General features: G+C 39.1%; 1 protein-coding gene across 1 annotated transcript in view; it reads left to right on the top strand.

Annotated features, from left to right (window-relative positions):
- Positions 1–25,084, top strand: part of EGLN1 (egl-9 family hypoxia inducible factor 1) — a 36,470-nt gene extending 11,386 nt beyond the window's left edge. Inside the window, exons 2-5 of the mRNA XM_034060620.1 lie at positions 17,023–17,142; positions 18,272–18,408; positions 19,854–19,921; positions 22,297–25,084. Coding sequence (XP_033916511.1) covers positions 17,023–17,142; positions 18,272–18,408; positions 19,854–19,921; positions 22,297–22,361 — 390 coding nt within the window. The 3' untranslated portion in view covers positions 22,362–25,084. The remainder of the gene's footprint in view (positions 1–17,022; positions 17,143–18,271; positions 18,409–19,853; positions 19,922–22,296) is intronic.
- Positions 25,085–25,339: the final 255 nt, after the last annotated feature.

Raw genomic sequence — 25,339 nt, 5'->3', positions numbered from 1 at the left:
AACACAGTGAGGGCGTTCAGGAAGCTGTTGTCCCTTTTTGTCCTAACAGGGTGGAGAAATTGTTGCCTTGGTTGTCAGATGACTGTGAGAAGTTTTAAAATGCAATAAACGATTGAAGACATGAGGAGTTTATATGTACTTGCCTCTTTTTTGTTTGTTTTTGGTCTATTCTTTTTTGTTTTAATGTAAAGGTATTTTAAATCTGTTTACTGCAAGAGCTTGTACTGTCGATTCACATCACTTTGTTGATAGCTTGAAATTCTTAGTGAAGTAGCAGAGGCTGTAGGTTTCTCTGCTGGGCTTGCTCTTGCTGTGGCTTGCTGACTGTCTGTTGTGCGAGGGTCTGTTATCTTCCTGCTTGTGTAGTTTGTTCAGCAGGCTGCAACTATGTGGTTAGAACAGTCCTAAAGTTACTAGTCAAATTAAACAAAGTTACAATAATAGACTAACCTGACTGTTATGATAATGTGGAATTTCAATTGCTATAGGTCAAAACGTCGGTCCATACTAATTTTGTGGCAGAAATCCTTACATGTCTAAGTTCTCTGCACTGGGGCAAAGTCCAGAGATGCAGCATGTGAATGGTTTCCAAAGCAGTTTATAGATGGTTATTAATATATCTTTCTCTTTGTCCTGTTGAAGCAGCTCATCCTCACCATGGGCACCAAGCTTCCTCAACAGCTTCTGCTGTATTCAGACAGCGTGTGGTCTGTGCTTGGCTGAAAGCATCGAGCCCTTCCAGTTCCAGCAGTTGCTGCATTGTTGTTCAGGCAGCTGGCATGCAGCCTTGTTGCTGTGAGAAAGGAAGCTGTGACCAGTTGATAAAGGCATCTTAAACTGACTCAGTTTCAGCTGGCATATTGTATGATGCCCAGTGAAATAGACATTGGCTAATCATGCTTCTGGCTTAACATTATTTGTGTCTTCTTTAGCCCTGATAGGACAGAGCATCAGTCAGTCAGTAGCACTCTTCATGATAGTGGATCTGCTTTTTCAGGTTATATGGGGGGGGGGAGGCTGAGAGAGCTGGGACTGTTTACGCTGGAGAGGAGAAGGCATGGCGGGACTGTACCAGTGTGTTCAGATACCTGGTGGGGAGAGTCAAGAAGGGGAAGTCAGGCTCTTCTCAGCAGTGTGCAGTGATGAAGCAGCAGGCACATTGAAATGCAAGAAACACCATTCAAACTTAAGAAATGCTTTTTCCACTGTGAAGGGAAAATGGAGAAGCAGGTTTTCAGTGAGATTGTGGAGTCTCCATCTTGGAGATCTTTGAAACCCAGTCCCTGGTCACCCAGTGTGCTCTGAGCAAGGGGCTGGACTAGATGATGTCCAGAGGTGCCTGCCAACCTCAGCCCTCCTATGAAGAAAACAAACACTGCAGTTTGGAGTGGAGGAGATACAAAACAAGCCATTTTTTTGTGGTTATCAAAAATACTTGTTTTTCTAGTAATGGTACAGTCAATAGAAAGTTCTGCTTATTGCATCTCTGAGTGAAGTGACCAGAAGTCTGCCTTCCTACTAGTGGTTGTTTGTTTCTTAAAGAAAGATTGTGGTCAGATACATAAGTAATAGTTCGAAATAGTCCTGTTGGATCTTTCTTGTTCATCCAGGTGGTCACTTGTACTATAGTCTGTGCTGCTGCCTCTTCACTGTTTTCTCCTATGTTGCCTGTTCTACAGTTCCTATGTGCATATGCCCATTATGCAGTCCTGACCTAGAATAGTTTGCTGATTTGAAGCATGTGCACACTTCACGAGACTGATCTAAGCAAAAGCTTAGGAAGTTGAAATCAATTATTTATCTACTGGGGGGCTGAGTCATACTTTCTCTCCAAAATTATTTTAAAGTTATATATGATTTTGGGACCTCTTCTATAGCGAAAGGGCAGAGTGCACCAGGGATACCTATCCTTTCTTTGCTAGACAGACAGGAAAGTGTCAGAAGAAAACCCATAAAAAGTGCTTTGCTTTAATATTTCCCATACTTTTTATTTTATATAGAAAATTTTGTAACAAACATTTGCACAAGATTATTTTCAGACATTTTAAGTTTACTTAAGAAAAATGTCACCTGCTTAACATTAAAGAGTTTAAAAGAAGTGTGAGGAGGGAACTTTTGGACAGGTAAGAGTCAAGCTTGTATGTTTTGTCAAACTCTTGTATAAATCAAAAGCCTGCAGCTCTCAAGTTATACTCCTTGCCCCCTGTTTATCTTCTAGCCATTTTCTTTCATCTGTATTCCCCACATGTACTTGCTGCTCTTGCCCACTTTTCTCCTGCCTGTGCTCCCCAAGAGACCTCAGTCTGCTCCTTTGCCAACCACTTCAGGTTGAGTTGAGAAGGGAAAAGAGGGAAGGACGAGCAGCAACAGGTGCCCCCGCAAGGGTGCAGAGGATTAGGCTTGCCTCAGTTGCTGCTCTCTTCCAGGTATTCAGCAGTTGCAGGCAACCTGTTGATGGGCTCTCCTCTGCAAGTACTGCATTTAAAAGATAAGAGCTGCCTGCCTCTCTGGAGATGCCAGTTTGACCATCTGTGTGACCTGTATCTAGTCACAAACTGAAGCAAGATAGAGTTGTGCTCATCTGAAGTGACCTTCTGTATGAACTAGATGTCAGACCATCCCTGAATTGTAGGTTATAAAGCTGTGGGTTTTTTTTTTTAAAGCATCCAGTCTTACTGTAAATAAAAATGCAGTGAAACTAAGTACAAACAAGCTGTTGTTACTGTTCCAGTGCTGGTGACCAGCTTTGCTCAGAACTTAGGCCATTTTTGCAGTCTTGATTAGTTTCAGCTTTTATCAAGTTGCCTTCTTACGTTTGCTAGACAGTTTTCCTTATCAGTCATCTCTGTTTCACACAAGTATTTGTCATCTGTTTCAATAATTGGTGAGCTTTGAAATTTGAATAAACTGATGCTGTTATATACCATCTACTTTCTGTCAGTTCAAGAACTGTCTCAATCAGAGGTTGCATCTGGACCGTTGCTTGTAATACACAGATGGATGGCCATAGTTGTCATTAATTTATGTAATCTTGTTTTAAAAGCCGTTTGTACTTTTGGCCTCTGCAATATCCTGTAACAACAAGTCCTGCAGTTTGATTAGATGGAAAAGGAACTTCCTTTTGTTTAAAAACTCCTGCCTGGTGATTTCAGTGTCTCCTAGACTCTGTATTGTGAAAACTAATTTCCTGGTAGGTTTACTTTTCATGGTTTAAAAGTCTGCGATTTGCTTCCATACATTTTTCAGTTGATATTCTTTCTCTCCTAAACTGAAAAATTGTAGTCTAAAAGTGTCTCTTCGGACGGCTGCTGTTCCACATTTCTGGTCATTCCTGTTTCCCTTCTGTGCAGCTTTTTCTGCTAACCCCTCTTCAAGGTACCGGAAGCACAAGGTACCAGATTTCTGCTAATCCTTCTTCAAGGTACCAGAAGCGCAGTATTTAACGTAAAAGTACATAGTGAATTTGTATGCTGGCATAGGGATGTACTCTGTGTTGCCTTTCCCTGCCTAGTGATTTATGACAGTTTAGTTGACTCTGCTGCTCTGCTGAGATAATGGTCTTAGGAGAATGACCTGTACTTAGTGCAATTTTTTTTCTAAGTGATGCTCTCCAGTTTAGAAGACATTACTGTATAAGAAGGCTTTTTTTCTTTTCCAGAGGGTATTCCTTTGCACTTACTCTTCCTGAATTTCACCTGCTGTTTCACTGTCCAGGCACTTGGCATTATTTGCCTCTTCTGTGCACTTTTCTGCACCTTTCTGTATCCTAGTCAGGGGTAGGATGGGTTCTGCAGCATATTTCAGTATCGCATGTATCCACTGATCCTCTGCTGCTCCCCCCCCTTTTCCCAGGTCACAGAGGAAAAGTACAGGTCCTGTGGGGATCCTGCTGGTAACTCCTCATTTTTCACTGAAAGTAGATTAATTTGCTGTAGTGAAATTTACTGCAATTTACTATTTTATTGCTCTTTCCTGTGCCCTTTCCAGTACTTTCAAATGCCTTGGAAGTAAGATCTATGCTTAAAATGCTTTACACTGAAACATTTCTAATTTTTGCATTAAAAATAATGCTTTGAGAACGTTTTAATTGAATCTCTGTTATAGCTTGGAGAAAATGACATGCAGTGACTCCTGAAGGCCTCTTAACACCTGGCACAGGCTCAAGAACAACACAGGAGTTCCTAGACTGGAGTCCTGACTTTGTCATTTTCCTTAGTGAAAATAGAAAATGGGAGTGGTCTCTCTCTTGAGCCAAAGGTTATGCCAGAATTATATTGTAAGCTATATAGGTAACAAGATAAGCATATTTTTTTTGCCTATTTAGTCCTGTAACTTTATAAAGAGTGTTGTAAACATGGAAAGTAATATTCCTCTGCAGAACAAGAAATGTAGATTAAGATACTGTCAAATAGCTTTAAGTTTAGTCTTCTCATACAGCAACATGAATATTGCGGGGTGTTGTTTCTGACTTAGCCTTTTATTTTTTCTGTCCTCACATCCTGCTACTTGGAAGGTACACACCCATTGAAAGACAAAGCAAGTAACAAATGATCCTTCCTCACCATTGAGGCTTCAGCTTCTACAGTTCAACTAATAAAGCCCCAGAGAAAACTGCCTTTGAGTGAAATTGTTTTTCCTTCCCCACCCCCATTTGGGTACAGCTTCCTAGAGGGAGTGATGGAATTCTTCAGGGGCTCAGTGGGGAACAGAATTTGCCAATGAAGGGAAGATGAAGTCCCTCTGAGATTCCTCCTTTTGAAGAATCTCTTACACATTTTTTCATTATCAGGCCTTCATTTGGCAGTAAGGGTTGTCTTGGCTTGGGAAGCCTTAATTAATGGTGCCTTTACAGAGGAAGTAGATTCTTGTTTTCTGGAATACCTTTCAGTCATCTTGTTGGTAGCTGCATAGCACTGCTTGTATTGATCCTGGAAATAAAATATATTATGGCCTTTTTACAGGCACTTTAGGGTTTGTGTGTGTGTCAAGCTGGAGCACCAGTCAATACACTTGAGAGCAGAGCCGCCATTCAGAGACATACAGTTAGCTTTTTGCAAGGCCACTCCATGTAAATGTTTTATCTGGGTGACAGATGATGTGAGCAGCCTTCTGCGCCCAGTGGGTGGATATAAGCAGGATGGTACTGTGCTGTGCACAGAGCGGTGCCTTTTTTCTTTTCAGTGGCAATTCTGTGTGCTGAGAGTAGCCTCCGCTGTCTGAGATGTTTTGTAGTAGAGTTGATTAAGGGACTGGAGGACACAGAAAAGCAATTACAGCTGAGGCCTGATGGGGTATCTTAGTCATTAGTGCTTGCAGCTTGATTTCATGGGGTTAGCAGCAGGGCAGTCACAATTAAAGCCCATGCTGTGGAACTTGTTTCCTTTATTATCCCAGCACATGGTTGGCAAGCACCTCTGCTGTCCACTGGTCCTTACCTGCTCCTCCTTTTCCTTGCTCTTCAGCCTTCCTCTGGCTTCAAAATTGGTTTTCCACTTCAGCTGCACATCTCAAATTTTATATCCTTAGTGTCAAGATACAGGGCTATCTACTATATGTAGTAGAAGTTAGTAAATCAGTTGACTGCCCATGGTTAACTTCCTGATATGCTGTCTCCTATTCAAAAACTATTATCCACTGTTAGTATGCAATAATAGGCACATGTTTTAGAAGATCTGTCATTTATTTTGGTAATGATGTAGAAATTTAATTTTAGAATACGTCTACAGCTGAAAAATATATTTCTGCCAGCCCTGGAATCTGATATGATTGCCTGCTGTTGAGTTTTTTGGTTTTTTGTTGGTTTTTTTTAATAGAAATCTGGAATCTTGTGTTTTGCAGAATTGACTGTTGTTGCACTTGTTCCTTCGTTCTCATGATACTCAGCATTATTTTCTGCCTTTTGGTAATGCAGACTTTTGTCAGTGCTGTTACTCTTTTTAGTGTCTTCTTCTTTACCTTCATCTTCCTTTTGTTTCATTATACATCATCTGTCTATCAGTAATTTCCACTGCTGTTGTTTAAGATGATGATGAGTTCCAGTCCATGAGTTGTTTCAGGGAGTTTACAGACTATGGTACACAGGTTCAGTTTTTCATCCATTATTTCCCCTCTCCCCCCCTTTTTTCTCACAACTTAAAACTGGCACCAGGCTTTGAAAAATGAAACTTTGAAATACAAATCTCCACCGATCTTCCATGTAGGTTGTATAAATATGTCCTGCAGAACAGTCCTTATGGTCTGATGTGACTCCTCTGATCTATGCTACTGTTGCTAATCTCTGCAGTCTCTCTCCAGTGAGTAAGATGGATTGTAAAGCCTTAACTGTCCATTGGTTTACCAGAAAAGTTCCTGCTGACTGGATTTTTGAGGACATACAGGAAAATTTTTCTACAGGAACATGAGGGAATGAAGTGTGCATGTCCTGTCTTGAAATAAGTAGTTTCTGGGTGGGGTGTGGAACAGTGTGCTTCCTTTTGTCACTAAATGCAGTGCTTTTATGGAGGTTTAAGAGTATGTAATCACCAGCTGCATGCTCTCAGCTGGTGTTAGGATTTCTAACTTTCTCTGTGAGCATCTGTGGAGAGGTCCTGGTTCTGTGCTCTTCTGAACACCTTGAAAGGGGTAAAGAAATTCAGTGAAACATCGTTTCAGGGAGATTTCTGTCTTGTTCCCCTCTGATTTTGTACACTCTGGCTTTTTCTGCTTACCTTTTTGCTTTGTGTGGAATTTAGGTTCTGCCTCCTTCTGATTTTTAGTGGTAAATTTGGACTTTGAGGTTAGCATCCTACTTCTAACCATGATAATGAGTTACAGACATTCATAGCAATGTCGACTGACAGGAGCCTTTGCAGATTGCATCAATGGGGTTTTTTTTTTGGAGTTCACAGAAAAGGGGCAGTCTCTGGAGAAGCCTACTTCCCTTTTAGGAAGGGTGAATAAATTTGATGAATAGATAAGATACTATTTTTGTCATTGAAATAGTGTCAAGAAGGAAAGTAGGTAACTTTTTTGCCTGGATTGGTTGTTTTTGTAGCAGTTTCCTAATGCCAAGTAAAAATGGACTTGGAGCAAACCAGATGGGGTTCCTTTAATCAATTGATAGCTTGTAGTGCAGCATGCTTTATTTTTTCCCAAGGCATGAGGCTGATGTGTTTTTCCATCAAGCTGGTCTCTTGGGGCATTAGTGGTTGTGACCCATGGGGAGAATGGGAAAAGGCTTGTTGGACCAGCACCAGGGAGCTCTGCTCTCTGCAGTACGTCCTAACCTAAAGATGATCCTGTTGCTGCCATGAGTTTAAATCTGTAGAGCTAGGTGAGAACCAACAGTTTCCTCAGGTGTTTGTCACAGCCCGGAGTCAGTGTTGGGTACATTCAGATCTTTCTCATGCTCACATGGCCATGTACTCCTAGAGCAAATACATCACATTCCTGAGACACCCTCCTCCAGGAGTTTCACCAAGCAGCACAGCTGAATGCCTCTTTAATCTGAAATAACGTGGCTGGTTGTGCTGGGACATTCGTAGAAGGAGTGGGTTTTGGAATCACTTTCCTGAATTGCATGCCAACGTCAGCAGTCCTGCTTTTGGTGTTTTTATAGTCCTCCTTTAGCTGTGCATGGCCACTGCTGTTCCTCAAGGCTTTCCCAAGCACTGGTGGAACACCAGTAGATTTGTATAATGCCTGTTTACGTTTGAAGTTGGATACATTGGGTGATCTGGTTAAAACCAAAAAAAAACCCCAAGTGTTGTTTATGCCATCTGAGAGAGAGGCCTTATTACAGTGTGATAGTGGGATTGTAAAGAAGGGTTTGGATGGAGGCAGTTTGTGTGAAAGCCCATAAAAAGCAGCATGGGCAGAGTCAGCATTTCTTGGATTTAAATTGTAGGTGACTTGAAAGTGTATTACAGGCTGTTTGTTGCTATTTGGCTTTAAACCTTAGTCAGACTTTTGTGCAGTGTTAATATAAATTAAAGCAGCCCATTGTCTATTAGCATTTCAGTGCATAGTTATTTGTTTTTTTAATTTATAAATATTTTCAAAGAACTGTCTGGACTCTTAATAGTAGGAGTGAATGCTGTGGTGTATGGTGTCAGGTTTGGAATGCTGTGGGCATGCTGAATCATGTGTACCCCCTTGCAAATACCAAATATCTTAAAAGTAATTTTCCTCAACATACTCTTTATAACAGTAAATCCATCTGTGGTTAAAATCTGAGACATTGACTTGGGCACTTAAGTAAATGTTCTTTTAGATATCTACATTACACAAGTACCTTCATATATCTGGCTAACCATAGTACTAAACATGCCATCTTATTACTATGCAGTTGCACGTTAATTCAAGTTTATATAAATATCTCTGTCTTGCAAGCTAAATATCAGTTACATGGTTATTTTGCTCTGTAAAACAGAAACAAAATTACAGCTTTAAGAAATAAATGAAATAACTAAAATCAGTTCTTTTTACACACCCACATCTCCGAATATTCACTTCGTTTCTTAGGGGAAAAAGTTCCAGGCTTCTCAGTATGTATAGTTTTGGGGAGAGAATGGTAGTGATGATGAATGATATTTTTTTAAATGGCAAACCTCTCAGCCATTTCATAGATATTGCAGTGGGGTTTCGTTTCATTTAAAAATAAACCAAAAACTAGTCACCCCTTTGCCCACCCTTAATACTTAAGCTTTCTTCCTCCTTAGCTTCTCCTGGTATTGAGAATAATAAAAAGTCTCCAGCTGTGAAGTTTGGGCTGAGCTGCATGCTTTATTTTTAATGTAATGCAAGTTCAGTTTCTGCAGTAGATCTTGCACAATTAAACAAATCCACTGTTCGTGTATAATCCACCAGTGTGCCTGTTAATGTCATGTGGTTGGCTCTGGAAATCTGGTGTGCACAAACTAGTGTTAGAATGTATTTTAAGTGGTGTAGCTGAATGAGACTTCTTACTATGTTAGTGCACTCTTGTAATTTGGTTTAGTGTTGTGTTATTTTTGTTTCTTAAAGATATTGCTTCTCTGTTTTTTTCTGAATGGTTAGTGACAAGCCTAGTAAGTTGAGTAGTTGACTAGTTCTGTGAGAGCAGAACGTTCTGCACCAACTCAGGGGAAAAGAAAGTTCGAAAGTACTTATTTTCTAAGTGGTATTATTCATTTCAAAGCGTTTATGGTGTTAAATTAAAAACACTCTTAAAATTTGTGTTGATTGACTTACTTCTCTGTCAAATTTTTGTACAGTGCCAAAACACTGAGTCACCAGTCTGCTTCTCTTGGAGGGAACAGGGAGTTATCCATGGAGGCCAGCCAGTTCTGCAAACACATTTTTCTTTATTCAATAGTTGTTTGAATCTGAAATGTATTGGTCAACTTTGTCATAATTTAGACAGATTTAGGCTGACACAGAGTATGCTTTAAATCCTTCTTGGCTGTTAAGTCAGGTGGTGTATTTGCTCCTAGGCTTTTAAGAGAGGGAACTTTCTGCCCCTGGTGATAGTGCTTTTCGTCTGCTTTCTTTGGGAAGCATCCATTTTGTATCTCTGTGGGATTTTTTTTTTGTTTGTTTGTTCTAGGTTATTGACTTTTTTTGAGTTTGTAGTAGACTTTGATACTGAAACCATCAGAAAATGTCATGTCGAACCTTAGGGGGAGTTATGAGTGCTTTGAAACAGTAACAGAGCTTGGATGTGCTCATACTTTTTTGTTAGGGGAAATGCAGCTGGTCTTTAGGCTTGGAAGACATTGCTTATATTCAGAGATGTGTTAGATAAACTTTACCTGTTCTTAATATACTGTTTAAGTCAATGCACAGCTCTCTATACTTTTTTTTAGATTTGAACCCGGATTTATTTTACTAATAAGCGGTTATATTATGTTAATGGAAGCTAGGACTTCATAAGATTGAAGGCCTTTGGGTGTTTGCACTGGTTTCACTGATTCAGTTTTAAATCAGCACCTTTTAAGTTGGCACAATTTTGAGAATAAGCTTGTTGTGCCTAGTTTGGCTAGCAGCCTGGAGAATGCGGGTGTGTTAACTATTAAAGAAGAAACAATCTTCATTATTCCCCCTGTAGCTTGTAAGCTGACTTGGTGATCTCTTTGCCTTTGGAGATTTGAGTCTTGCAACTTTACAGGCTCAAATACAGGAGAGCAGGGAGAACCTCATTAATGTTTAAGTGTTGCTATCTCAGTTTAGTAGCAGTGGGAGCTGCAGGACTTAAGGTGGGAGTTAGGAAGTGTGGTTTTAGGTCTTCCTGTTATGTCTGTCTTTAACTCTGGTTTCAGTCACTGAAACCAGGTCACCTGTTGTGTTTCTCTGATTGCCCTGGTCTCTTTAGCCTCTGTGCAAGAGATATGCCTTTTGTCTCTGCTCTGAGAATTGCCACCATCTCCCCTTGGTTAATGGCTCCTACTTGATAGTTTCATGGGAAGTTCTCTATCCTATGTAAGTTTTTATTTATTAGATGTATTTATCAAAGTGTGAGTGCATTGCACATTTAGTCATTTCCTGAATACCACACTTGAGCAATTGGAGTTCTGAGTTTTTCTTTGTGCCATTTAGAAGGACTAATGAATTATCCAAACCCATATGCATATTTCTTCAGCAGTTCAGGAGCTCATGAACATTTTTTAGAGCCTATGTGAATGCATGAATGAATGGAATGATATTTGGGAATCAGCTTTGTGTGATGTTGCTGTCGAGCACAGTTAAAATTGAACAGTAAAGAGGGGGTACCAGGCTTGAAAAATACCTGAGCTTGTTTGCTGAGTGGCAGCCTGGTTACACTCAAGGTGTTTGGATCCAAATTCTGTGTGGATCTTGTAGCCCTGGAATATTGGGCTCACCACAGCCACTGAAATAATATGAAAGTTTCTGTCTTCCAATTTGTGTTAGTTATTAGGATTTGTGAAGGGAATGTTGTAAGCAGGGACATGCTATGTGAAACTGAACACAAGAGTAAAGTAGTGACCTAATTTGAAGTTAAAGAACCTGCTACCGAGCTGCTATGTTGACAAAGCTGATTGGCAAGTTAGAAGTAAGCAATGTAGTAGAAATATTAATCTGTTGCACCAAACTTTTGACGGAATGTTAAGTTGCTTGATTTTGTAAGCATATGAAATGTTCTATCAAAGCAAGCAGAAATCTTGCATTGGCCATTGCACTGAAAGGCTGGGAATGAGTGAGATAGGTCAGGTTCTTAGTTTCTGAACTCCCTAGAAGGTCATGGAAGATACAATCCATGTACATAGCTGTGTGCTGTTTCTATTTATAGTGTAAGCAGCTATGTCATCTCTCAGTTTTTCCTCTCTCCCTTCCTATCTGAGTTAATTTTTCATCTCTGTCCTCCATTCAGTTTGTCTTCCCTTTGCCAGCCCAAGAGCTGGCAGCTTTTGCAATCCTGTGTTCCTGTTAGAACTTCTGTTGCTACCTTCAGCAGCTGCAGGAGAGGGGTGACTTACACTTGTTGTCCTTGCCTCCAGTTGTTTTTTCCTAGAAGAGCAGCTTGTGCTTGCCAGAAGATGAGCCAGATAGCTGGTATGTGAAGTAGTGAGCGGTTTTTGTTTGGTAGGGTTTTTTGGTGGGTTTTTTTTTGTTGGTTTGGGGGCTTTTTTTTTTGTTCGTGTGTTTGTCTCGGTTTTTTTCTGTTTTGATTGGTTTTGTTTTTTTTTTTTTTGCTCTGCACCTAGGTGTTTACCATAGCTACAGAGAAAGATGCAGCAGAAAATACCTCCTGCTTTGCCTAGCAGACAAATTGAGTGTCTGTAGTTGTAACTTACCAGAGAGGGCTTGAGATAATTTTTCTAAGCTGCTGCAATGTGTCAGTCTCTTCTTTATGTTAGCTTCTAACTCAAATTTAGAGATTCCCATTCTCCCTTGGAGACTTGTTAACTACTGCATTGTTTAATTTATAAGCCCATCAGCAGTAGTTTGCTTTCCTCTTGCAGATTTTTCCAGTTGACAATGATTGCAAGGCATGGATTTTTAATGAGGGAATCTTTGCAGGCGTTGATAATTCTCTCCACCTTTTCTGGTTTCACAGTGTTGACTTGTGTGAAAGCATAGTTCCCCAGACTTGCTTACTGGATTGTGGAGGGTATCAGCATAAAGTTTTACTCAGATGAAAGCTAGTGTGGAAATACTTGGATTAGCTGTGTCCCAAAAAGTTTATTTTATCCCTTTCAGCTTTCTCTGTTTTGGGTAAGTCTGACAGGAATTTCTCGCCATTGATATTTTCTTTCTGTTGCAAGTGTCTGTCTCTGAAGAATTTACAGGAGAAAAGTTATGAATTCAAGTCACATTGTACCACATTAGCATTTTTAAATCGGTAATCTTGGTGCTTCTTGCACAAGGTAATAACAGTACTGCCTTCCTTCAATTTGACTGTTGTTTTGTACACCTTTTGAAAATCTTAGACTGTTACGTCCTTAAGCTGCAATGTACTTTGTCAGGACTGTTGTTTGTGCTGGATGAATGAATTCTTGAACTAGAAATACATCACAGATGGAGCAAACAGGGACAGGTCAGAATTTTCTTTTTGTTTTATTTGGTTCTTCATTCCAGTGGTGTGTGGGTTTGGGGTTTGTTTTTTTTTTTTGTTCTTTGAATAGCCTGTCAGATGACCCATGCCAAGGATTTCCAGTGAAGTCTTTGTGAGAACATCTGATAAATTTTGGTAGGAAGTCATTGGTCTTGTATTTAGACATCTTGTTTTGCTCACTGAGATTTGCAGTTCCTTCAGCAAACAGCAAAAGTGACATCTCCTTGACTGATGCAGCTTGCTTTAATCTGAGCTAAACAATATTTTACATTAATAAATTAATATGACAAAATACATGTTCTCTCTCCATTTTGTTTGTGATTTGGGATTTTTTTTCCCATTTGAGGAATTTTACGTTGTCATGTAACTGGTGTTTTCCCTTATTTCCTAAGAGTTTGCTATTATTGCTTCCTTTTTTTAAGTAACATACCTAGACTTGCAGATGTCCAGCCGTGAGAGGAAAGGGTAGAGAAAAAAGCTTCAGTCTGTTTGCTTGCAAGTCTTTCTTCTTTACATGTATGTGTGGGTGAGGATGTCAAACTTCTCTGGCTGAGTCTACTCCCACATGAAATCATGATGTGTTGCACCTCCCAGGGTTGATGTCTTAGCTGATGCCTCTTTACATAGTAAACAAAATTGCATGTCAGTGGATTGTTCCCTCTGATGTTACCTTTGTGCATTTAATGGTAAATTAGTTACAGCTGACACACTAAGGATGCTGATGTTTAGCAAAAAAACTGGTTTCAATTAGTTCTTCTGTTAATGTACTCATTTGGGCTGATGGCCTAAAGTTAATTTTCTAGAGTTAAACATTTGCAAGTAGAATGGCTGTATGTGAAAGAGCAATCAGCAGCTTCTTAAGTGTGTGAATACTTGGATTTGATAGGATTGGGCGGATTGCAGAGTAGGGAGAACTCTCCATGCTTTCTCAATTACTCATGAATTCCAGAGGGTATCTTAGGACAGCGCTCATGTGCTAGGCAGGAGTACGCAGACAAAGAGAGAATGTTCTTCGGTTGAAGAAGGTTAATATTAAAAGTGTTTGCAAAGGAATCCAGTAGGTGAGCAAATGCAGTATGTGACTTAAATATATTCTTTGCAGAAATTTAAAGATTACTGAATACTTAAAAATTGTAATGCCCAAGAAGCATAAAAAGGGAGAGCTCCTTATCTCTTACGAAAATGCAAGTTATGCACTGAGTTCTATTCATAAGTTACTTTTGTGGCAGAACTGATGAGACAGGTAGCTCTTTGAAGAGCTAACAACTTCAGCACTCATGGTGTAAAATATCAAGGAATCTTGGACATTCCGGTCTCAAATGCCTGGCTCTCTCCACTGCCATTAACAGTGTTTAAGCAAACAAACAACAAAAAAAACAACCCTTGAATTTTTCTCTCTGGTTGCATACATGTATTTGCTTGCTTACTTATCCTGTAAAATGTTAAAACAGCAGTAACAAAAGTATATGACTTCATACCCAAGCCACTTTTTTGTCCTTTCCATGTTGGTAATCTCACAGTACATGACAGTTTGACACGAACTGACTTCATGTTCTTTCACAAAACAATATATTTCCCATGTCCGGTAAATTATGACTTTCCTTATCATAGTTCAGCTGGGGAACGGGAATGGTCACACTGGCAAAAGCAATGTATATTATGCTACACCAGCCACTTTGCAGGTTTGTTTGCTTTCCAATTTGCAGCTAAAGCCTGAGTCATTCTTACTGTTATAACAAATACATATTAGATAAGTTATCACAGCAGAACTGTTTCTCATCTCTTGCAGTAGATGACAGCAGAAGTTTCAGTCAAGTCTGAAGTCAAAAACAAGGGCTTTTTAAAAACATTGACAGTATTTCAGACTCAAAAGATTGTATGAAATGCTTCTGACATTGAGTATGGCCGCTCTTTATATGAAATAGATGATAACTGGTGTTTCCCCAGACCTTCCAAAAAATGGTGCTGATGCGCTTTCTCTTTAGCAGTGTTGATGTTAAGGATTCTTTTCTTGATTTCCCTTCAGCAAAGACAGCAGTTACCCATTTCAGTACCTTATAAATGAAACTCTGGCAACAGGATGCAAATTTATCCTTCTCTAACTGCAAAATTAGTTTTTTGAGCAACAGACAAACAAGTGCACCCTTGGGGGGAAAAAAACCCAACCCAGCAGTCCTGTGTTAGCCAGAGAGACCTGGGAGCTGCCCTAAACTTTGAACACATTTTGTTTAGCTCAGTGACAGATCTTTCATATCGGAAGCTAACCCCTTGTGATTTCAGTGAGAATTTTCGTTGTTCTAGCTAATTGGTCTCAGTGTTTTCCTCATTCTGAATGAGTTTTACTACCTGGTTCATGCAGAAGTTGAGCAACAGTTAATGTCAGGGTTTAATTTATGTGATACTTCTCATCAAAATCGCTTTCATTAAAACTTTCCAGTCGTTAGGAATGCTGTTACAGGATTGGACCTGGATCTGCTTTCAGCACTCTTCTTGCTCCATGAGAGCTTGATAGTGTTTATGTGGTGTATGGGACTTTTTTTCAAGAGGATTGGCTTTTCAATGGAAAACAAATACCTTCCTCTTCCAGCCCAGCTTTGCTTTTGTTCCTTTTTTCTCTATAAGAAAGGAAATTACAGAACCCGTATTACATTATTTGGCATCTTTAACTCACTGTTTTGATTTTTATGGGTTTATCTTCCTGCAGCAAAACTGATAAGTAATGACTTTGCCAAATATTAGGTCACATAACTTGATACATGTAATATGTTTACATAATGTGAGACCTATAATGATGACTATGCTATGATTACAGTAAAGAGATTGAGAAGTACCTAATCTCCAAATTGCAAGTATATTTGAATTTTATAGTTTTGAGTACTTTCCATGCAGTGTACTTGTTTATATTTCATGTAAATGAAGATTGGCTTATTTTTAGAGGTTTTTTTAATAACCACAGTGCTATTATTTGGCAGGTAATACATTCTGATTCCTGCCCAGGATTTACCAAAAAATTGCTTGTTCTCTTAATAGAGTATGTGGAAATAGAGATTTTAAACTGTTCACTGCTATAGCAAAATCCACTCTGCTTTTATGCAACATACAAATATTTTGCTGATTGAACTGTAGGTACTTTAAACTATTCCCCACCCTGTTCAAACCATAGTTTCTTCCAAGTAATGCAAACTGTGGAAAGCTTAATTTTTTAGCATTTAGAGGGGGTAAACTTAAAATTATCAACAGAAAGCAAAAAATGCACTGAAACAGTTGATCTGGAATACTTCTAAACTGATGTACTATATTTTCACAGTACACACTATATTGGGGAAAAATATTTTTGAATAAATAATATTTCTGCGTATTTATTTGGGGGAGCTGTTTGTTTATTTTTTATATTTTACTTGAGAGGTGAAAGAGTTTTCAATCCAGAGATCTAGGGCTAAACTGAGACAGGAATGATTGTGTTTAAAAGGCTATTGTTGCTGCAGTCGTCTGAGCACCACAGTGGCAGTGGATGACTTGGCCTGGAAAACTTTGATCTCTTTCAAAAAGCTGAAATGATTCCTGTTTCTAGCAAATGCATAAAGATATGGGGATGTGCCATACAACAAACAGGCCATGTGAATTAATAGGTAATCAAGCTCATCAGGCCACCCGTTAGCATGGCCGGTTTGTGTCACATGCACATCCGCATGTCTGAAGACTCAGAAACCAAATCACCTTCTAGGGGTCTTTCAAGTCAGCTGGGCTAAGTGCAGCATGGGAAGTTAAATGTATTACTGTACTGGGAATCGTTTGATGTCAGAAGGTTATTGCAGATTACTGTTCGGTGTCTGTTTTCAATTTCTCACTTCTTGACTAAAAAGGATGTTTTTGTTGTACATGTAGGCTTGTTTCAGCAAAGGTTCAAAGACCTCCTATGTACAGGACAAAACACAAGCCTAAGAATGTAATTGGAGTGATTGGGTAAGATGGGCTAATGGTCCTGTCTAAAAAGCCTCCTAAAAATAGTTTGCTACTTTTTGAAGAGGAAGAATTATTTACATTGGAAACAAGGAGGGGAGGGATGAGGGAGGTGGTGTGTAAGACAATAAGATAGCTGTCTGTGAACTTGGGTCTGGAAAACAGGTATTCTTATCACAAGGAGAAACATGTACTACTTAATTATATACAAGATATTTTTCCTCTCTTGTGTCTCATTCGAGTGAGGGAGGTCTGAGGATTAGTCACAATATGGAGCAGCCCCACCTTCCATGCCTTAATTAACAGTGTTCCTCTCTGTGTGTTTGATGCCTTTGTTGCAGACATCTGTGTTCAAAACCGGTTTTTTAACTAGAAAGAAAAGACAGATAAAAGAATTCTTTCCCATTATTTTTAACTTAATTTTTCTGTTGCTGGTGTATGAACTACTCATGAATTTATACAGATAAAATACAGACTCTTTCTCCTCACACAGATAAAACTAATTACCATGTTTGATTCTTTGACTCTAGGCTATGGTGGCTTGTTATCCAGGCAATGGAACAGGATACGTGCGCCATGTTGATAATCCAAATGGAGATGGAAGATGTGTTACATGTATATATTATCTTAATAAAGACTGGGATGCCAAGGTATGCAATAATTCCTTTCTGTAACTTTTTGTTTTTTTAACATGCTTGCTAATGCACCTTTGCCACGGGTCTTTGTTCATGTCCTTGTTTCTGTTGTGATTACTGCTATATCAGTATAGTTAAAAGCAGCACAAGTCTTTGTACTGTTGTAGTTACGTGGTGTAGAATAGATACAGATTTCTAACACAGTTAAAGTGGTCTAAATTTACTACCCTACCAGTGACTCAAAACTCTCCATAAATGTAGTGATCATGGTGAAGTAAAGTAACTTTTTCAATACGTATTTTCATAGCCAGTCAGTGGAATTAGGTGGATTGAAAGAATGGATGCAGCTAAATGGCTGTGTTAAAAACATGAGTAAGGCAAAGATAGCTTTGTTTATTCCTTGATGGCTGTGCAGTTAGCTATGAAAAAGGTTATTCTATTCAAAAGGTTATTCACTGTATATGAAAAAAGATAAAACTTCTGATACTTATGTCATACTTGGGAAGTGTAACATGTGGAAGAGCACCTAAGCAGTCTGTTTCTGTCAATTGGTTGCACCAGATATGGATAACACAGCAACACAGGCTGCAGCTGAGAAGTTTTCTTTCCCACCCCCCCCCCCCCCCCCCTTTCTTTTTTTCTCTTGAGTGCTGTCCCTTTCTTGTAAGAGCTGGATGGGACAATGAGGCTCATAACACTCACATAAAAGTGGTAGATGAGAAAGCTGAGATAGCGATGGATGAACTTGACGCTTTCTGTTTCTGACTTGCTTTTTGAAATGTCAACTTTGATCCTGCAATTAGAGAATAAATTACTAGCCTTTTTTGACACAATAGCATCTTAAATAAATAAATGGACTGTTTGGACTGAACATCTTAAAATGCAGCTTTGGGGCATTTTTAGTTGATTTATGGTTGGTTGTTTGGGTTTTTTCCATGAAAAAAAATATGTAATAGAGCATAATAGTCAAGCAAAATTAAATGTATTGACAAGAAAAGCTGTAGTTGCATAATTTCTGTAGCATCTGCTAAAGGTTTTTATTTCAGTTTCAAGTGTCTGAAATATTTTCAGATATGATACTCAGTACCTTTACATACAGTGAGGCATTGTTTTAAAGCACTGGTTTTAAATACTTAATTTGTAGGTAAGTGGAGGCATACTCCGGATATTCCCAGAAGGTAAAGCCCAATTCGCTGATATTGAACCCAAATTCGATAGACTGCTATTCTTCTGGTCTGATCGCCGCAACCCTCATGAAGTACAGCCAGCATATGCTACAAGGTAAGACTAATTAACTCTCTCTGTATTGCAGGATGTTTTTTTGATTGAGAAATGATCAGATTCTAATGAGAAACAAGGGACACTATGAACTATTACCTGCTCCCAGGTCTTCCTATGTACAGTTCCAGTGGCGGTATGACAAGAAGGGGTTTATTTCTACTGATTGGTTAGGTGTCTGTTGTGCTGCTGAGTTTGTACTGATGTCTAATCTTGTGTTTTGGAGAAAACATCCTGTAGGGTGGATAGGAGGGAGGACTGGAAGCACCAAAAGTTTGTGTGTGTGTACTTGACAGAACTGAGTAGGAGCACACAGAGCCATAAGCAGACCCCACCTTAGCTAAGGGGTGTTGTCTTCACTATTTCTCTGTAATAGCTTTACACTCCCTTCCCTTTGTCCTTAGCACCTTACAGCGTTAGTGGAAGATTGAGTAGGTACTTCAACTTTGTGTCCCTAATCATTTACAAACCAAGCCACCACATTCTAGTTTGGGAATTGGAGGAGGGCTGTGGGGCAGAAATGACCATAGTTACACAAATCTTTTCTTTCTCTGGAGCATTACGGGAGTTGCTCCCAGTCTGAGTTACAAGGGGAACTTGATTTCTCTTTTGTCCCTCATTGTAAGGCAGTGGATGATGTTAAAGGTGGATGATGTTAAATTTGACATTTGGTGCCCCCACCTCTGAGTGGGGGTTCCAGGTAGCATTAATAGGTAAATCATTGGAGTTGTTGATCCAGACTTCCTGTTGCCCAAGTTGCAAGACATTTGGGTGGCCAGAGCACTGAACACTAGAACTGTGAGATAATGAAAGTACCTTTGCAAGAAGTAACTTGAAGCTGCATGTCCTCTTACAGCGTTTCGAGAGGCTGTACTGCTCTCCCCTCCCCCTTTGTGCTCTGAGCAGATTCAGAGGGTGAAATGCATTTACTAAAGCTCATTAAAGTTTTTTTCCTCAATAGCTAGTATTTCACATTGATTTTCCACTGCCTGTAGAGGATTTAAGAAGGAGCTGTGTAAGAAGGGGTAGTTACTGTTCCTTTACAAGAACCTGTTCTTTTTTTTCCCACATTTGACATAATGTGTCTCAGTGATGGACTTGGGCTAGTAGAGTGAAAGATGAGGTCACAGGGCAAGGTGATGGGGACAGAGACTACATCACAGCTTCTGGGCAAGAGCCATAAAATAGCAACTCATCAGGAAAAAGAAGCGTAAACTTTACACCACCAGTGTCACCCTTCTGTTGGCTGTTCAGGCAGTACCTACTGATGGGACATGCATGCACATATATATACACACTAAACAACTGCTTGCTTTTTGCTTTGTGAAATATTTCCTCTGTCAGACTGCAGAAGTATCATGTCATTTAGGTTGTGTTTTATGTCAAGTGCTTCACTGGTTTTGTTTCTTCATAGTTCAGGAGTTCTTTTTTTCCATCCATTTACCTAGGTACGCAATAACAGTGTGGTATTTTGATGCAGATGAACGAGCACGAGCTAAAGTAAAATATCTAACAGGTAATCTCTTTTAATATCTTCTGTGTTGGTTTGGTTTGTTTAATGGAAGAATAGCTAAGTAGTCCTCCAGCCTCTTTGGCCTACTCTGTACACAAAAAGGGAGAGACCAGTGTAATTCGAAGTTAGGTTTTACAGGGAAGGTGACCCAGGGGTTGAGCTGCTAGGCAGTGACTTGGGATATCCAGGTCAGCGCCTTGTCCTGCTCACACTTCCTCTGAGACTGCTCAGTATTTTCATATGGGGGATACAACCTCTCCCTAGTCTTGTCTCCCTAGTAGGTGTGGAGGATAAATACTTCAGAGACAGTGGGGCACTGTAGAACTGAGAGCCCTGGAAATAGTTTTGATGGAATATAGTGATTCAACAAGTGAATACGACTTAACCAGACTAGAATTTCTATACTGGAAAAACAAAAGCCTAAAATTAAAATTTGCAATCAAAGAATGGAGTTACTTCCTCTATTTCCAATTCCACATATTTAGCATCTGTTTTCCTTTTCTGGCTTCTCCCTCAAGAGGAAGTTGATCTAATTTTCCTGTTCAAATTAGCATTATAAGGAGAAGTGGCCGAGGACTTCTGTCATGCTTGTAATTGCCAGCATGGTTTTGTGTTTAAAAATAAAGTTTAAAAATAAAGCAGAATCATGTGTACTGCAAATGCACACATGCACAGGGACAGTTTATCCATGTTTTGTTGAGACCTCTGAAACTGATGATGTTGAAGACATGTGGCAATGATTTCCAAACGATATTTCCATTCATTGCTGTTAGACATCTGAAGCTCGTGACTATAGCCCCAGAGCTATCTAGTGGCTGCAAAGGCTGCAGTTCCTCCTGTGACTTTGTGTGTTCTGGGAGTAGCAAGAGTAATGCAGCTCCTGTAGGCCTTGTGAAGAAACACAGGGGTCCCTCAGCTCCAGCTCAGCAGGTGACTTCCCAGGCACTCAGGAATGACAGATATCTCCCACCTGGTCTCTGCAGGAAGCCTGTCTGTAAGTTAGCCTTCGTGTCACACGCATGTGATCACACAGCTCCTGGAGCCAGCCTTACTGGATCAGAGCTGTTCTGATTGTGTCTGCCCAGCTTCAGCTGCTGCCCTTCCCAAGAGAGATCAGGCTTATGTCTGCCTGTAGGGAAGGTGCTACGTCTGGCCTCCCTCCTTCTCCAGTTTCCCACTAAACTGCAGGCACTTAAGGAAGGAAGGCTGGGTTGGAAGAGTTGTTTTAAGTTTCAGTATCAGTATGCCCTGTAATTGATTTATGATACCATACTGTGGTGATTCCAGTTTCCTTGGAATTAAAATTGCATTCTTTGCTCTGTATCTGCAGCAAAAGCTGTGCAAGATGCCTTCTGTTTTCTACTGAAAATAAAATACTAGATTATAGAATAAAATGTTACGAAAGAGAAAACTAATAATTTCTGGCTTAGTGTCTAAAGGCATGCAGAATCTGTTTGAACTTTTCTTGAATACAGGATACTGTGTCTGTTAATGTTTTGATAGTAAAGCTTTTATTTGGGGGGTACCTGAAGTTACCTCAGTCAATTTATATTAAAAAAGGAGGTGGGGATTGGTTGGTGGTTTGGGGATTTATTACGATTTTTTAGCAGCAATTCAAATGGAATGGTTCATTTTAATCATTCCTCAGAGTTTCTTCACAAAGCTAACTACAAAGAAACTCCAGATATTCTGATACTAAATAATGGAGGATACCCCCTCACATTCTCAATTGGCCGTTCTTAAAGCTTACCTTTATAAAGGCTGAGATGATGAGCTGCAGAACTGCATTTGTGATGTGAAGTATCCAGTTTTCTACTTGGGTAGCCAAATACATGCCCACTTTCAGAGAGGATGAGTAACCACAGCTTGTTACAGAATCACAGAATCCCGAGGGTTGGAAGGGACCTCGAAAGATCATCTAGTCCAACCCCCCTGCAAGAGCAGGGTAACCTAGAGTACATCACACGGGAACTTGTCCAGGCGGGCCTTGAATATCTCCAGCATAGGACACTCCACAACCTGCCTGGGCAACCTGTTCCAGTGCTCTGTCACTCTTACAGTAAAGAAGTTCTTCCTGATGTTCACATGGAACCTCCTATGCTCCAGTTTACACCCATTGCCCCTTGTCCTATCACTAGATATCACTGAAAAAAGCCTAGTTCCATCATCCTGACACCCACCCTTTACATTGTTACCCTTTACTTTGTTAACTTTACACAGCACAGGATATAGAGCATGTATACAAAAATGCCTGTCTTGCTAGATAATCTTCAAAGTGCTCTCTTAAAACTGATCTTGAAAGTCATGTTGTGATTCTGTAGACTGTACTTTGATAAATGCTGAAAAATAATGCTAATTTCCTTTTCATATTTCTGCAGGTGAAAAAGGTGTGAGGGTTGAACTTAATAAACCTTCTGACTCAGTTGGGAAAGACGTTTTATAAGCCTTTGATTTAGCAACTCCCCTTGCTATTCTCCCTGATAAATCTTGATGCTATCTATTAACTTTTGAATGTGAATAACAAGATAAAGGAAAATCAACAACAAACCAACATTTTAATAAAGAAGCAAACAGTGTTTCAATGTTGCATCAAATAGAAGGTTCTTTGACTGCTGAAGCATTGTACTATGTGATTGTGACTCCAGGCCTGTGACTGCTTATGTGAAGAAGATAAGCAATCAGTAAGAAACAACATATGCATCTGGACATAAATAAGTGCCCTACATAGAATTTGTCCATCCTTATATTTTGCCAGACCTGTCATCCAGCTGAATCCAATTCATCACTCCCTTTTTTTATATGCTGAAAGTTTGAATTTTGGGTAATTTTTGTATGACCAGGTACAGTTAATCAAAATTGAGTCTTAAAAAAAAATGAAAAACTAAAAAAAAAAGGAAAAAAAATTACAGTATTCTCCAAAATAACATGGATCTATTTTTGTAAAACTGTTCATGCTGTTCTCCTCTGCCATTGAAGACCTAATTTAATGTAAGGGTTGCCAGTAACTGATAATCACTTTAATTTTCTTTACACCTTAAGTCAGAAAAGGAGCACTTTAATTACCAGCTAAAAACCTGATTGTTTTATATCATATCTCACACTAATCTTAACTTTTAAAGATTGCTGCTGTATTGTTTTTTTGTTTTGACTATGTCCTCCTGAATCTTATTAACAGAAGCAAACCAGTATCTCGCTATTAGTAACATTCAGTTTGTGGTTTTGTATGTTGGATCCACAGAGGGGAAGTTTCTGTCTCTTCTTTGTTTTATTTTAGTTTAGGGGATTGTTTTGTTTGCTTTTTTCTTTTTTTTTTTTAATTGTTTTATTTTATTTTGTGGGTTGGTTTTGTTTTTGTTTTGGGGTTTTTTTTAAGTGACTGGCACTAAGTGAACTTGACACTATCGGTTGCTGTCATTGGCTTTGGGGACCTGGTAAATACCATTGAGTTACAAGAACATACAAGGGCTTTTCTAGGCTATTAGAGGTACCCAGAACCTCCTCACGTACTTGACGGAAACTTTTAAGCTTTCTCTGTTTTCTAACAAATACTTGGCACTCCACTTCCCTTTGTATATAAGTTAATAGAATATCAAAACCTTCACTTTTTAATTTCCTTTTCAAGTGTTGGTGTCCTGTGCAGTCTGTAAGTTGACACCTTGATCTGTTATATCAAGGAGATGGTCAGCACACTGAAGCTGAAGTGCATCACTGTAGGCTCCTTGTGCAATACATCTTTAGGTTTTCACTGGGCTGAAGGATTTCCCCAAAAAGGCACTGCCCTTTGATCAATACTGAGGTATATATTTAGTAGGAAAACATTTACTTTGTTTTACATTGTTTTAATTTTATCAAGGAGAGGGGACATCACAGAATAGAAGTAAGATGTGCAGAAATGTTGATACTCTTTTATTTTTAAGAAATGGATGGTTTGGACACTGATCTCTTTTTATTATTATTAATTTTTAATTCTACTTTCCTTTTTTTTTCCCTGAGCTTTAAAAGCTTGAGAAAACAAAAGCAAACCTATAAAAGACAGCATTCACATTTTCAGGAGTTTGAGGGTTGATCAACTTACCCACTGCAGTTTTCTATCTGTCCCTTATTTCCTTACTTAGCCAAAACAATGTGAGTGTACAGAAATATTTCTGTATATATTACAACTTGTGACAATTTTAGCATCTGTATAGTTTGTATTCAATTAGAGACCTTTTCTATGGAAAGCTCAGTAATTTTTTATTAAAAACATTACTATTGTTCATGTAAAACATGAAAAAGCTAATTGTTTAGTAACAAACTGACAGAAGGGGGGGATCAGTATTGGTATATCATTTAGGAGAACCAACAGAAATTCCAGTTTTGTTTTGATTTTGCTTTTCCCTTTTTTTTTTTTTTTTTTAGTATATTCTTGCCCTTTACAGTTACCTTCCTCTTTCCTCCTTTCTTCCCAGAAAACCAGACAGGATACCTTACTGTAAGTGCCTCTGCCAACCTGGCCAAGGAGTGCAAATCTTCATTACTGTCTGGTCTGCAGTGCATTTAGGCTACCAATGAAACAAGCAAAAAAGCCACCTCTTCTACTTCATCTTCTTCAGTACTGCTTTAACAGAGGTTTGTTTAGTTTTGTTTTAGAAATGTAAGCATAAGCCTTTAAACTCATTTCAGTCCCTCTGTAATTCAAAGTTCTGCAGTTACATGGCGTATCAAATTCTAATCACACTGTAGGTTTGTGCTTGCCAGACAGGTTTTAAAAGTGCTTATTTTTTCACTCCATGTAAGTCATTACAATAGGGTCAACAAATTCAGGTCAGCCATTTCTTCCATGTCCTTTAGAAACTGTTCATTTCATGTCGGTTGAATATTCAGTCTTGAGCATCACCAAGCAGGTCCTTGTTCTAAAACTATTTTTTGAACTGTCTTATGATCTGTATGTGTCTAGTCCTGGTTAAAGATAAAGCTTCATAATGCTATTTTTATTCATGATGTTAGCTGGCTGTGAAATACGAGACCTTTATCTATAGCAGACGAAGAAATTCAGGATTCATTTACAGGTTGCCTATAAAGTTGTGTAATTTGAAAAGCAGTGTTCATTATGAAAGAGCTCTCAAGTTGCTTGTAAAGCTAATCTAATTAAAAAAAAAGATGATGTATAAAGGTTCTTGAAAACTATGTGGTTATTTGTAGTCTTTTCAACTCTCAAAACTACACCAGAGCAACTGATTTATAAATGTCCCTTGATGAATGAGGGCATGTGGATTTTTGGTGGTTTGGGAGGGGGAGTCTTCTGTTAGGTTGGGGTTTGGGTTGGGTTTTTTGTTTGAGGTTTTTTTTTTTTTTTGGAGGGTGTGTATGGGTTTGTTTTTTCTTAAATCTGAGCTACTTCTGCTTTAGAGCAAGGTTCAGGGGATGGGCTGTGTTCTAGGC

This window comes from Melopsittacus undulatus, chromosome 3 (genome assembly GCF_012275295.1).
Source record: "Melopsittacus undulatus isolate bMelUnd1 chromosome 3, bMelUnd1.mat.Z, whole genome shotgun sequence".
NCBI classification, from domain to species: domain Eukaryota; kingdom Metazoa; phylum Chordata; class Aves; order Psittaciformes; family Psittaculidae; genus Melopsittacus; species Melopsittacus undulatus.
Note: the sequence above shows the minus strand (reverse complement) of the source record. Positions and strands in the feature narration are given on the sequence as shown.